At 44.3% G+C, this 12716-nt stretch overlaps 1 protein-coding gene across 1 annotated transcript in view; it reads left to right on the top strand.

The window, feature by feature from the left end:
- Window positions 1-1280: 1280 nt before the first annotated feature.
- XDH (xanthine dehydrogenase) overlaps window positions 1281-12716 on the top strand; it is a 36226-nt gene continuing 24790 nt past the window's right edge. The window contains exons 1-6 of the mRNA XM_078872169.1: window positions 1281-1334; window positions 7813-7870; window positions 9314-9410; window positions 9601-9709; window positions 9983-10109; window positions 12168-12229. Coding sequence (XP_078728295.1) covers window positions 1281-1334; window positions 7813-7870; window positions 9314-9410; window positions 9601-9709; window positions 9983-10109; window positions 12168-12229 — 507 coding nt within the window. The remainder of the gene's footprint in view (window positions 1335-7812; window positions 7871-9313; window positions 9411-9600; window positions 9710-9982; window positions 10110-12167; window positions 12230-12716) is intronic.

The following is a 12716-nucleotide window of genomic DNA, read 5'->3' on the forward strand; positions in this document are numbered from 1 at the left end:
AAACCTATAAATAAAATATAAAACTGAGTAATGAATTCTCTAAATGATGAAATCTTCTAGATTTGAAGTTTTCGTGACTGCAAGGGTCCATACTCTTTGGTTTATTCGGTAAAGTCACGTAGGTAAAACAGAGAAAATAAATTAAATCACGACGTTTCGGAAGCAACACAAGCTTCCGTCATCATGAGCAAGCAACCGTTTGCTTGTGTTGCTTCCGAAACGTCGTGATTTAATTTATTTTCTCTTTTTTACCTACGTGACTTTACCGAAACAAACGAAGAGTATGATGAAATCTTCACAATGGTAGTTGTGTTGTACTTGCATCAAACAAAACATATCGTGTATGGGAACCAAAAAATGTGAATAGCTGTAGCACGGATGACACGGTGGAGACTGCATCAGGGCTTGGGAGATTTTGAGGCATGTCTCCTTGTTATCTCAGGGCCACCCAAGGATAGGTTGATGATTAAGAAATGTGGAGGCCTGCCCGGCCACAAAACCTGAAAGTAACAATATATTCAATATTTGTAGCACCGTTTGAACAGAAGTAGTCGTGCAAGCTGACATAGAAATCGCCCGATGGTAAAGATTGACACTGATTACATTGCTACCAGGGAGCAGCAAAGGGCTGCAGAAATTGCAAGTCATTCCACCATGATAATGGTTTATTAAAAAATGCAGAATGATGCCCATTAATGCCCACGTGATAGTGTATTGCGGTTCTTTAAAAGGCACTATTGGCGTATTCACAAATGTAAACAGTGCCTCACGATAGCTGCATGACCGAGCGAGGACTGAAATGTGAGCTGTAGAGCAGGAACATTCACACAAACAGGTTTGTGAATTTTAAGATGAAGTTTAAATGTGTATGTGTACATGGGCAGTCAACAGGGAGGCAAGGAGCCTCTTCGAGCAGGTAATGACGATCAACTAATCAAGAGTTAAGTGCCCCTACTGCTGGGGTATCCGTTGGAACACACCGAGTACCGAAAAGGTGTTGTTTACATGAAGCTCATGAACAACTTGCATTCATTAATTTGGCGTGCGTGGAGTTCTCGACCACATTTAATGTAATTGCTCCTCACGGTCAAAGGTCTGTAAACATTTTATGGGCCAGAGTCCCATGCGACAGGGCACCACCCCCTGCCCGGACACCCCCATCCCCTCCCTCACCGCCTCTTGTGGCCCCCATACCTCCTACCGCTTGTATCCCTGAACTCACCCGCATCCCCTCAAGCCGCTCCACGCGCAAGAACCCTGGAGAAATCTTATCCGGAGCAATGGCCGAGAGTGTCTCCTCCACGACCTTTGTGGTTTTCATCAACGGCAAAAAGGTAGAGGCTGTTTCACGTGTCCAGGCTGAGCGCTGGGTCGTGGCTACAGCCGATTGTGGCTCTGGTCACGGGCGCAGGTGCAGAGTGATAGACGCAGCAAGGATCTAAATATCGCACAGATGAGATTGGAAGACTGGCTCCGTTTGAGGAATGGTGCGTCTAGGGAAGGTGCTAATCGTCTTTTGAAGGAGATCGTTCCTACCGGCTTCGTCAGGGCTATGCGAGGGGAGGTGAAGAGCTTCTGTAAATTAACTGAGTATTTTATTCGCATTACTCTGCTCAAAGTAAAAATGGCTCTGGGATTAGAGTCCTAAGCAATGTTAGCAGCATTAGTAAGACATGCTTTCACACAAAACTCACCTGCCACCTACTAAAGTTTAGTGTAATTATGCATTTGAATATGAGATAACATTTTCATGACGTGTTGTTGTAGTTTTTATGCCTTTTTATCTCGAGAACTTTGAGCATGATCATATTTATTGTAAACACTAAGAAACAAATATCTTGGATAGATTTACCTAACTTAATTTCAAAGCATTGAATACATAAGCCATGATCTATCCACTGCTGGATGATGGCTGCTTCACATTGTCGCGATTCCTGACGGCCCCGCAAGGCGACAATCCATCTCGCGCAAATAAGCTCATTTCATCGCTCCATCTCTGCGGTGGATGATTTTTATGGTCACGTTTCCTCCTTTGGCTGATTTTCCGTTACCAGTCTCCTCCATCAGCCAACATCTCTTTTGGAGACGTGTCTTACCAAAACCCACTTTTCTTAATATGCAAGATTACGTGTAATTCTAAGCGTGCAGCTCTGCATACTTGTCTCTCTATTCTCTCTCTCTCTCTCTCTTCAGTTCTTGTTCCATGTTCTGTGTTTCTAATCCACATGCCGTGGCAGGTAAAAATGTTCATCTAAACGCATGGCCATGCTAATTTTTATGATCACATTTTATTTTCCCAAAGCACTGCACGCTGTTGTCACCCCCCTCTAATTAATATTTGTGATCCCGGGCTGCTGTCAAACATTGACCTTGGTATACAAATTCTGCTGCGGTTTTTATTTGTGTCCCTCCAACAATTATTTACTTTTATTCAGCAAACTTTGCGTTTTCTAAATTCAGCCATGCTGAATCTTATTCCTACTTTGCAACGTTCATCGTCAAGTTCTTCAATAATTTCCCGGAGCTCAGTGTGATTCATTGTGATAGTGACTTTGTCATCAGTGCATCTGAAATTGTCATCTCTTCATTTACCTTCGTGCCTTTATTTCTCCAACACAAATTTAGCAAAATAACCCCTGCATTGTATGCTACTGGTGAGAGCCTATGTCATTGTTTAACTCTTCTTAATGTATTTTATTTAAGTGCGCAATCTCAGGGTAGCTCTCCCATGGTATGCAGGGTGTTGGTAATTTCTATACATCTCTATGAAGGCCTTGGCTTGTGAGAGTTTAAATTATGGCATCAGCCTTCACTGAATCAATGATTTTGCATTATTTTTATATTTTACAAATGAAAGGCTTGATCATGTTTCATGTCCGTTTGTCTTTTCTGAAATATGCTCGATCGTCCAGCATTTGTGACGAACGCCAGAAATCACTTTCTAAAACGAGTGTGCATTCGTGGTTGGTTGACCGCTAAATTGACCCTGACTCAGTTCCCTATTCCTTAATGTATTGGGGGAATGCTTTGCTTGCCAAGCTTATCAGATGTATTGGTCAATAACACTGTCTTAAAAGGAAACATACAATAGACCTTTGAAGGCAGTGTTACTGCTGAATGCCTGGGTTTTTTTGTTATTTGTACAAGTGTACCACGTAGGTATAAAATAAAATAAATCACGACGTTTCGGGCAGACCATGCTTTCCCACCTGATGACGGACGCTTGTGTTGCGCCCGAAACGTCGTGATTTATTTTATTTTCTACCTACGTGACTTTACTGAAAGAACCAAAGATTATGGATTCCTGGAGTCACGAAAGCTTCAAATCAAGATTGAATAAATACTGTAGTTTAACTTTATTTGTTACTAGTTCATAAAGCCTGTCTTCGCCGGGAAAAAGTTTTCAATAAATATAATAATTAACCTGATATGATTTTTACATTTTTTGTCGACCATCAGAAACTAACTACTCCAAAAAATCATATTCTTCCGCAAAAGAAAATTTGTTGACTTGATTCAACTTCTTGGTTCTTTCGGTAAAGTCACGTAGAAGGGAAATAATAAAATAATTACATTAAAACAATTACATTCTCACGACGTTTCGATTGCAACACAAGCAATCATCATCATCACCTGATGATGAAGCTTTAAACCGAAATTTGATTCAACTTCTTATACTTAAAGATGTACCTATCGGAAATCGCTCAATTCTAAAGATTCCGTTCTGTTTTTAATTAGAAAAAAAGAATTATGAACATGATACTCTATGAGGGAAGCTCCTATCTTTTACCGTTTTCGAATTATTCAGTTTTGAACGTCATAAAATGCGTATTTTTTCGTTCAAACCCGCTTGAATCCGAAATATCTCAAAAAGATAGAATGGTTCTCGCTTTAACTTTATTTGCTGTTTGATACTCCATCAAACGAAAACAACCGCAATATTATACTTTGAACGGTTTCTGAATGACACCAGAAACAAACATGTTTATGGGGCACTTAAAATCGAGATTTGGAGGCCTTAAAACGAAAAATCTCGAATGCTCCGATTGCCCCTGTTGTTTGTATCCTAAAAGCTACCCACGTCCCAAATGTCAGCTTTCTACCTTGTCGGGAAGTACGCTAGAGACATAGTAAGATTAAGGTCTTTATTTATATAGACATGTTATCGGTTTAAAGTGATTAATGGTGCAGATGCAGTCGTTCTTGTTCTTGATTCGTTCAGCCACGGAGGTGTGGTTACTTCCAACCTCAGCGAAAGCCACACAATATAGCACACAATATAGCACACAATATACCCCACAATATACCACACTATATACCGCACTATATACCACACTATATACCACACAATATACCACACTATATACCACACAGCTGACGCCTGCCGACCTTCGCGTCGCCACAGGTCACGCGAACTGAAACTTCTACCACGGTGGCGACTGAAAACTGTCGGGTAAAAAATTGGAAATATCGAGCAGTTATGTATTGCGTGGCTTCACTGTCTACGTTAAGCAGCTATGGTACACAACAATTGCTGTTACTTTTCATCACGGGCCACAAGCCTCCTCTTCACCATTTGAGTCACTGAAAAGAGAGGCCAGTAAGATTAAAAAGAACCACAGTCTCATAAGCCAGATACCAACACTGTATGATAAGAGGGCATATGCGACAGGCATAAGCTATGCCTTTTGGGCATGAGAGAATGACGGAAAGCAGGTGGAGATCACATTTTAGACTGTAATTCTTTAACGAACAAAGGGGACATAGTCAAAAATTAGCTTGAGTTGTTCATTATCGTGACAGTTCGGAATTGATACATGAATAGTTATGAATTGCCACGTCAATGTTTTGAATCAACGTGTAAATAATTTAGATTTGACATGGGAGTAGTTTTTAATTAGCACCTTTTTTCGGATAAAAGAGTGAACATTTGCATATTCAGCCAAACTCGCTCCGGAAAACCGGCACATATCCCAAGTGAACACGATTGTGTTCGTAGATGGGTTAGTAATTGGAGTTAGCGGAGACGCGGGTTGACACCTTGTGAGTGGTTGGCTTTACCGTTATTCTCCCCGCGTACGGCCAAATGTAAAAGTCAAGAAGCAGTCATTTAGGTGCAGATTATTGAGCCGATGGCTGCGATTTATGGAGGCCGTGCATAGTTACTGCGCACCACTGTGGAGCGACCTTGTGGGGCGGTTGAGGACGCGGTCCAAAGTTTGTGGCGTCGAGCCACGGTCACATTCGGTGGGTTTTTTTTGTCAGATCGAAGCCAGAGGGTTCCGCTGTGGGGTTGGAGACGATGTCTGCTGTAGGTACTCATTCACCTCCATTCTATCAGGCAGCGTTCCACAGGGTCGAACCCAGAGGTTTCGAGAGTGAATGAACACGTGGCTATCATTAAGCCAGATAAATGATTTATGATCTATCTTGTATTGCACTCTATCATTTCATGGCATCATCAATTTAGACCAACTTTTGCCTTTAGGTAACCTATTCTTGTCCTGTTTTGTACGAACCTCCCCGGGATAACAAACTATATATTTCGAATCACGATTAAAGATAGTCTATATGTCTTGCGATTGCAGTGGCGTCCAAGCCTTTTGTATCAACAGCCAGTTTAATTACAATGCTCAGACCCGTTGGCTACATACATTTAATACAAGTGAGATATGTTTTAGAAGAGATGGGAACAATATGTATTTCACAAGTTGCTTCAGAGATATGTACTGACTGGCAGGAATTGCTCCTACATTTCAATGCACATACATTTGTAGTGACATAGGATCGGTCACTTATCAGCATAGCGCTTGTTTCTGGCAGGGCAGGGGATCTGCAGTTACAGCAGCCCTGACTGACAGCAGGTCACGTGATAGACCAGAGAGAGGGATGTAGGGAAAAGGTTCCAGAAGGGGCACGTGAGGGAAGCCCGGGAACCCGCTAGTAGGTTCGAGAAAGGGGGCGTGGTCGGGGCAGAGCGAGGCCACGCTGGGAAGATAAAAGGGGGCCCCGAGCAGGAGCTCGGGGCTGTCGTTTGGAGTGAAATCCCGTCGTGCTACTGGAGTCTTCGTCGCTGTCTTCGTTTTCACCATCTCGGCGTCGTCAGTCAGGCAGTCTGCTAGCTGTCCTGACTGGGTGCTGTAGTTACTAAGTGTGAACTGTTAAGGCTGTTAATAAACAGAGTGCCTCCTGCTCTTATTGTCTCCGAGTCAGTCACTACACATTTATAAACACGATCAAAGGTCTTGCCTGCTGTAAAGTATTTTCACGAGGTTCTTGTGAAGAGGTTGTACACAAGTGCACGCCGTGTAAAATAGTGCTGGAGCTATGTGAATAGTATGTCCATAAAGACCGTCATGGGCTCTAGAACTTTGAACTTTGTCTTGTGCTAAACACTTGTACATCCAGCTGGGTAATTTTGTCTACAACAACTCTGGTGACTGTGGGGATTATCTGCAGTTAAGCAACTCTCGTATTGCTTTGGAGCTCTGCTACGGATGCAGAGTCAACACACCGTTGTTTCTACATGCGAACCCAGAATTGTGAAGAAAACGTGGCAACACCTCCCACCTGTTTGCCCATTCCATTGGCTCTCACTTCACTTTACCTTCTGTTCTAAAATCCGGGGCACTATGACCGCATCCAAATGAATCAGCTGATGCCATAACACATCAATAAACGAACCACTCGGAGAAAAACTGAACAATATTGACAAGTTAATCTACAAAATTTGCAAAATTGTGGCATTAGATGTGTTCATTGTGTTCATCATTGGCTAGCAGGTGGTGTAATTTTAATTCTATCACAATGTGTATGCCGATGTTTGTGTGTGTTTTGAAGCCTTGGGTTATTATCATTAAGGATCCTCAGTTATAACCTGTAACTTTACATATATATTGCCAACGAAATTAATCAGTTCATGCTCAAAGTACAACAATCACAACATCACGGCTATTGACTTGTTGGTCGATGCCCTGTCCGTGACCTTGCGCGAAGCCCACGCAGACCCGCGCTCTGGGGTGGTGACGTGGCCGGCGCTCGCTCTTTGTTGCAGAGGTGCAAGATTCCTATTCAGCTGCCGCCCGCCCCCATTGTCACTGCGGCTGTAATGACGGCAATGATGCTGCACAGATCACGTTAAAGATCCCGTCAAGCCATTCGCAAATTACTTCTACTGGCAGACTAATGCCCCAGGTCACACTTGCTAATAACTCATCCGGGTCCCCTGAGTCATCACTCGGTTAAACAAAATAAACAAACATGAACTTTATTTCTCAGCGGACCACGGTGCCCTCGCAATGCCTGCTTCGCGCGCAATACAGTGGAGACATTTCCACGCCGTTGCCGAACTACGACTGCTGCATACCACCATCCTCATAACAACAATGCCACGTGCTGTCTAACGCTTCATAGCAGTTCACGCGATGACGCTTCGTGCACGTGTCTTCACAGTCTGAGCGTACTGTGTGACAAAGGTTTACAATTATTAACAGGAGAGAGCAAATAGACCGTGTGGGTGGAGGCGCCATGCTCAAACTTTGAGAACCGTTCCCATGATGATTTACCTCTCAGGTGGTTCCCCTGAGAAGTCGACAGCAGTGAAGCTGTTCACATGCGCCTTTAGCTTTATTTGTAGAGTTCACAGCAAGAATAATTTATTATTTGTAGATGATTGTGTTGACCACAACGCTAAATGTTAAATTATTCTATACTCTCTCGAAACAGTACTGTGTTCACTCGATGCAAGGTTTGTTATTGCCGTGTCACTGACTTGCGTTGACACGAATAATGTCTGATGCCCCCTCGTGACAGGTGGTGGACGACCATGTGGATCCTGAGATAACTCTGCTCACCTACATCAGGAACAAGTGTATCCTTGTTGCTGAACGGGAATGTGTTTATTCTTTGGGATTTTAGTCAATTGCTTCAATATGAGAGGAACAGGGATCTACGCCCTCCATTGAGTTGTGATGCTCAAATCGCATGTGCGAGCGGCTGATAACAGAGTTTTACACCTATGTGGATATTGTTAAGTATGATAGATATATAGTAATACAAGCAGAACATATATTATCTTATCTAGGATGTTATATAGCGCTTTAGTCAACGCGCTTTACAAGGATTAGAAATTGTACATTAATATTGGCTGATGTGGAAAAGGAATGGAGTTAGAGTGTTGGGGAGGGCGGTGAGAGGGAAAGGGAGGGCTGGCGAGGTGAGGAAGGGGGAGGAGGGTTAAGGTTTGTAGGATGCGGACAGGAAGCAGTAGAGGGATACGCTATTGAAAGAAGATGAGTGTTAAGGGAGGAAGAAAAAGTGGCGAGTGAAGTTTCCTGTTTGATGTGAAGTGGGAGTTTATTCTAATGAAGGGGAATCCGGAGGGAAACGGAGTGGACACGTGACTGAGCACAGGGAAGGGGGGGGCAATAGCGATTCTGTTGGCCCGGGATGTGATCGAGTTTTTGTGCATTTTTTTTCCTGAAAAATGTGTCCGTGTACCAATGCTTCTGATTCAATGCCAGCAGGATGGTTTAAACTGACAGCATTGGTGCCCAATGGCATCAGTCACTGGTGGCGTGGATTGCATGCAGAGCGCTGAAAGGCCATGGTGATGTTTCCATATAATGCAAATGTAAATAAAAAAAACTTATGTTATCTGCAGTTCACATTAAGTCAGCCCATCTGAACGGGTCAATCATCCCTTCCACTTGGGCATCGATGATAGAGCTTTCCACAAGTGCGCTGATGTTGTGCATTGTTTTTTTCTGATTGTCAGTAACCACTCTCTCCTGCCAAGATGATCTCTGATATTCTTAGGTTTTTTCGGTAAAGTCACGTAGGTAAAACATCAAAATTAATGAAAATAAAATAAAAACAAAAATCACGACGTTTCGGAGGCAACACAAGTCTCCGTCATCAGGTGGGACCGTCACAGCCGAATTAGCTGCATCAAGTGAGGCCTCACAGCCGAATTAGCTGCATCAAGTGAGGCCTCACTTGATGCAGCTAATTCGGCTGTGACGGTCCCACCTGATGACGGAGACTTGTGTTGCCTCCGAAACGTCGTGATTTTTGTTTTTATTTTATTTTCATTAATTTTGATGTTTTACCTACGTGACTTTACCGAAAAAACCTAAGAATATGATTCCTTGCAGTCACGAAAGCTTCAAATCTAGAAATGATCTCTGATATTTTGTTTCCGACCGGTAATTTAAGATAGACATAACAATATTATAGTAATGAGTCTTGTGTTTAATCGCTTGGTCCAGATGTCAGGTTTAGTCACCACGTGTTCCTTAACACAGCGAACCAGTGATGCTCAAGGGGACCAAGCTGGGCTGTGCGGAGGGAGGCTGTGGCGCCTGCACAGTTATGGTCTCACGATATGACCATGACACTCGTGAAATTTCGTATCCTTATTTACGTGGCATTTGCTCATACACACAAGCACAACATAACATGCCACAAACATACTTTGACAATTGTATGATGATAGCATTAAGGTTAAAACTGTAACGAGTCAAAAGGTGACGTTTATTTTAATAAGTGAGATCAAATCTCAACACAAACGAGGCAACTTGACCTTGACGGACAATGCAGCCACCTTGCTGTGAACGCGTGTCTGACCCCCGTGTGCTCCGTGTACGGCTGCGCCGTCACCACCGTCGAGGGCATCGGCAGCAGCCGCACCAAGCTGCACCAAGTGCAGGTATTGACGGCACCCGATAGTCCACCGCGACCACTTCTCTCAATTCCACCCCTAGGAGGGGCAGGGGCCCTGGCGAGTGCCAATGTTGGGTCTGGTCCGAGCAGTGCGTGCGCCGTGCTCTTACTGTCCACGCCAGCACCGACCGCGTGCCATCGAGAACCCGCGCGACGAGGCCCAGCGTGCCGTTGCCCACGTGGCAGCGTGCTGCAGTGCCGTGATGCGGCACAGCGATTCTTCAATGTGGATCTCTGTGGATGAATGTGCACACGGCAGGAGCGGCTGGCCAATGCCCATGGCTCACAATGTGGATTTTGCACACCTGGGATGGTGATGAGCATGTACGCGTTGCTGCGTACCCATCCCCAGCCCAACGCCAAGCAGCTGCAGGACACCTTCCAAGGTAGGCTGAGAGCGCACACACACGCACAGAGCCCTGATTCAGTAAAAGCCGAACGTGTAAGGAATGTGTGCAGTCCAGCGACATTTGCTCTACAAAACCAGTTACATACAGCAACTGACCTTCATCACAAACATGCAATTTCTTGCAGTTGGTCATACTTTGTGTCTCGAGTAAAGTAATTTATGAATGTTTTGGCGTTTTGTAAACGCAACGCGTGTTCTCCCATCACGTTTGCCCTCTGGAGTAAATGGGGCACTCGGTTTCACTGCTCCAGCGCCGACAATTCCCCAGTGATGGGAAGGGCGACGGGCTCCGTAAAGTCGCGGTGCTCAGTAACGGAGATATGCCCAGTCTGGCCCTGATTCACCTGACACACGTCTACACGTATGTGCACACACTGTGTACCTGTGTTTGCTAACCTGTCTAACAACGGTCTGTCTAACATCAAACGGGCTCCTTGACGCAGAAGGCATTATAACTGGTCATTATTTTGGTGGTGAGGTAATGAAATTAAGCATTTGGGTTCGATTTCCGACCCGGGTACCTTTTTATATGGAGTGTTCATGTTTCCCCCAGTTCTATATGGGTTTCCTCCATAGAGTGATTAGTGTCTCGGCCTCGCTGTGTGCTGCGTTGCACCACTATCCGAGTAGTTAACCTCGCATTCAATAAACCTTCAGAACCAGGGTGAACATCCGACTCCAAACGTATTTAATGCATTGAACGAGGTAAAACTGATGGAAAAACACAGCACAAAATACAGCATCTGTTAATACTTAGAATATCAATACAATTGTAGTGCCATTGTTCGGCGGTATGATTATCACCATTGATTCTTACCTGCAGTAGTGGACATGTGCCAACAGAGGGTGGTATAACAGGATAGGTGGGATGAGTCGGCCCGTTGGGCCACCAGGGACCCCAAGAGGGGGGGCTGGGGGGGATGCCGTTACATTCCAGGGCCCCCTAGAGAGTTCGAGAAGGAAGATGTGGCTAGGAGCGGAGAGACTCTGGAAGGGGTATAAAAGCCGGACCTTTGAATAGGTCCGGCAGTCATCGTCCACCTGAAGACCTGAAGCGAAGAGCCCAAAGGGCAGAACCCGAACCCCTGGCTAGGGTCGGGTTCAGAGCTCACCAGTCTAGGGTAGAGTGATAACCAGTGAGGGCACATTAGTCTGGAGGGGCTACCTCTTTCGGGTATCGGGTGTAAGGGGCGTTACCCCTTTGTGGTATGTACCCTTAGTTATAATAAACGTGTTGCCTCCAGCAAGTCTTGCTCTCCCTGCTTACCCACTACACAATGAATGAACACTCCATCATCATAACATTGTTTTAGATAACATGCAACTCAACAATAGGTCCTGGATGGACCAGGCACCTACATTAGCACTGAATAGCTATACAAGAGAATAAGCTACTGTGTTAAATAAGGTCACTTCGTGTAATCACTATATACTGCAGCCTAAATGTACAGCGCTGCACATAACACTGAACTGTGGATGAGATACTTCTTCATCCTTGCTCTCAAGATCGCATTAAAGTTACATGGGTACAAATCTGACTCGATTTATTCAATTACAAGTAACATTTACAATAATGCAAGTGGCAGGCTTCGTTGTTAACTAGGCCTCATATTTATCATAACAATTTAACAGCATTATAAAGGCTTTTACAGCATTATAACGGCAAATCCTAACATTATAACAGCATTTCCAGTATTATAAGAACATAGACGAACTTACAGACAATGCTTCTTAAAGCCCCACAACGAACAGATGCACCTGTCTTCACTGAGACGCTATTTGTGCCTCCATTGTGTACTCTGTGTAATGGCTGACACCCTGACTCATGGCTTAGAGAATCTTAAATTGTCACTTCCTGGTCACGTGACCAAACTCAACACCATATCGGGAAATTCCTGTGTACGCACACCCCCATATCTGCCGCGAGGCAGAACAATTAGTGTTGGCCAAACATGCAGTGTGGCGTTCCTGGGTAAATAAGTAAAGTAAAATTATGTTGTACCACCTAATCATTTCACATGCACATTCCTTTCAGGGAATCTCTGCAGATGCACAGGATACCGTGCTATTATTGAGGGATACAAGCCATTCATTAAGGTACAGGATGCATATCAGTTGGTCACTGTGTTATCTGGATTATCCATCGTGGTGAAACTTGGGAAGAAATCCCGACACCTGCAGCGGTGTAGCTGCCTGCTGTTGTTGCTGCTGCAGCACTCGGCACCCCTGTCTGGCTCGTTCCCTTATGTTTACAGGTCGTAGAGATGATGCACGCGTGTCCCACAACCAGCTCAGGTTTCTACATCATATTGAACTCTGGGTGGCTACAGTTTCTCACACATTACGTTATTTTGAGTTGGTGGTCTTGATAAGGCTGCGACCTGTACAGACAGTGCTGCACACCTCTGTATATTTTCAAATCTTTCGTATTGAGAAGGCATTAGCGAAACAAAATGAGAGTGCACATCCAATTGCAGCATCAGCAAGAGGTCTTGTAAGGTCACTCTTAATTTTGTAGACTTTCAGGCCATATAATGAGTACCGTAATCGCGTATAAGGGTGCATTTCCCATTAGCTGGGGTTA

This window comes from Lampetra fluviatilis, chromosome 33, assembly GCF_964198595.1.
Source record: "Lampetra fluviatilis chromosome 33, kcLamFluv1.1, whole genome shotgun sequence".
NCBI classification, from domain to species: Eukaryota; Metazoa; Chordata; class Hyperoartia; order Petromyzontiformes; family Petromyzontidae; genus Lampetra; species Lampetra fluviatilis.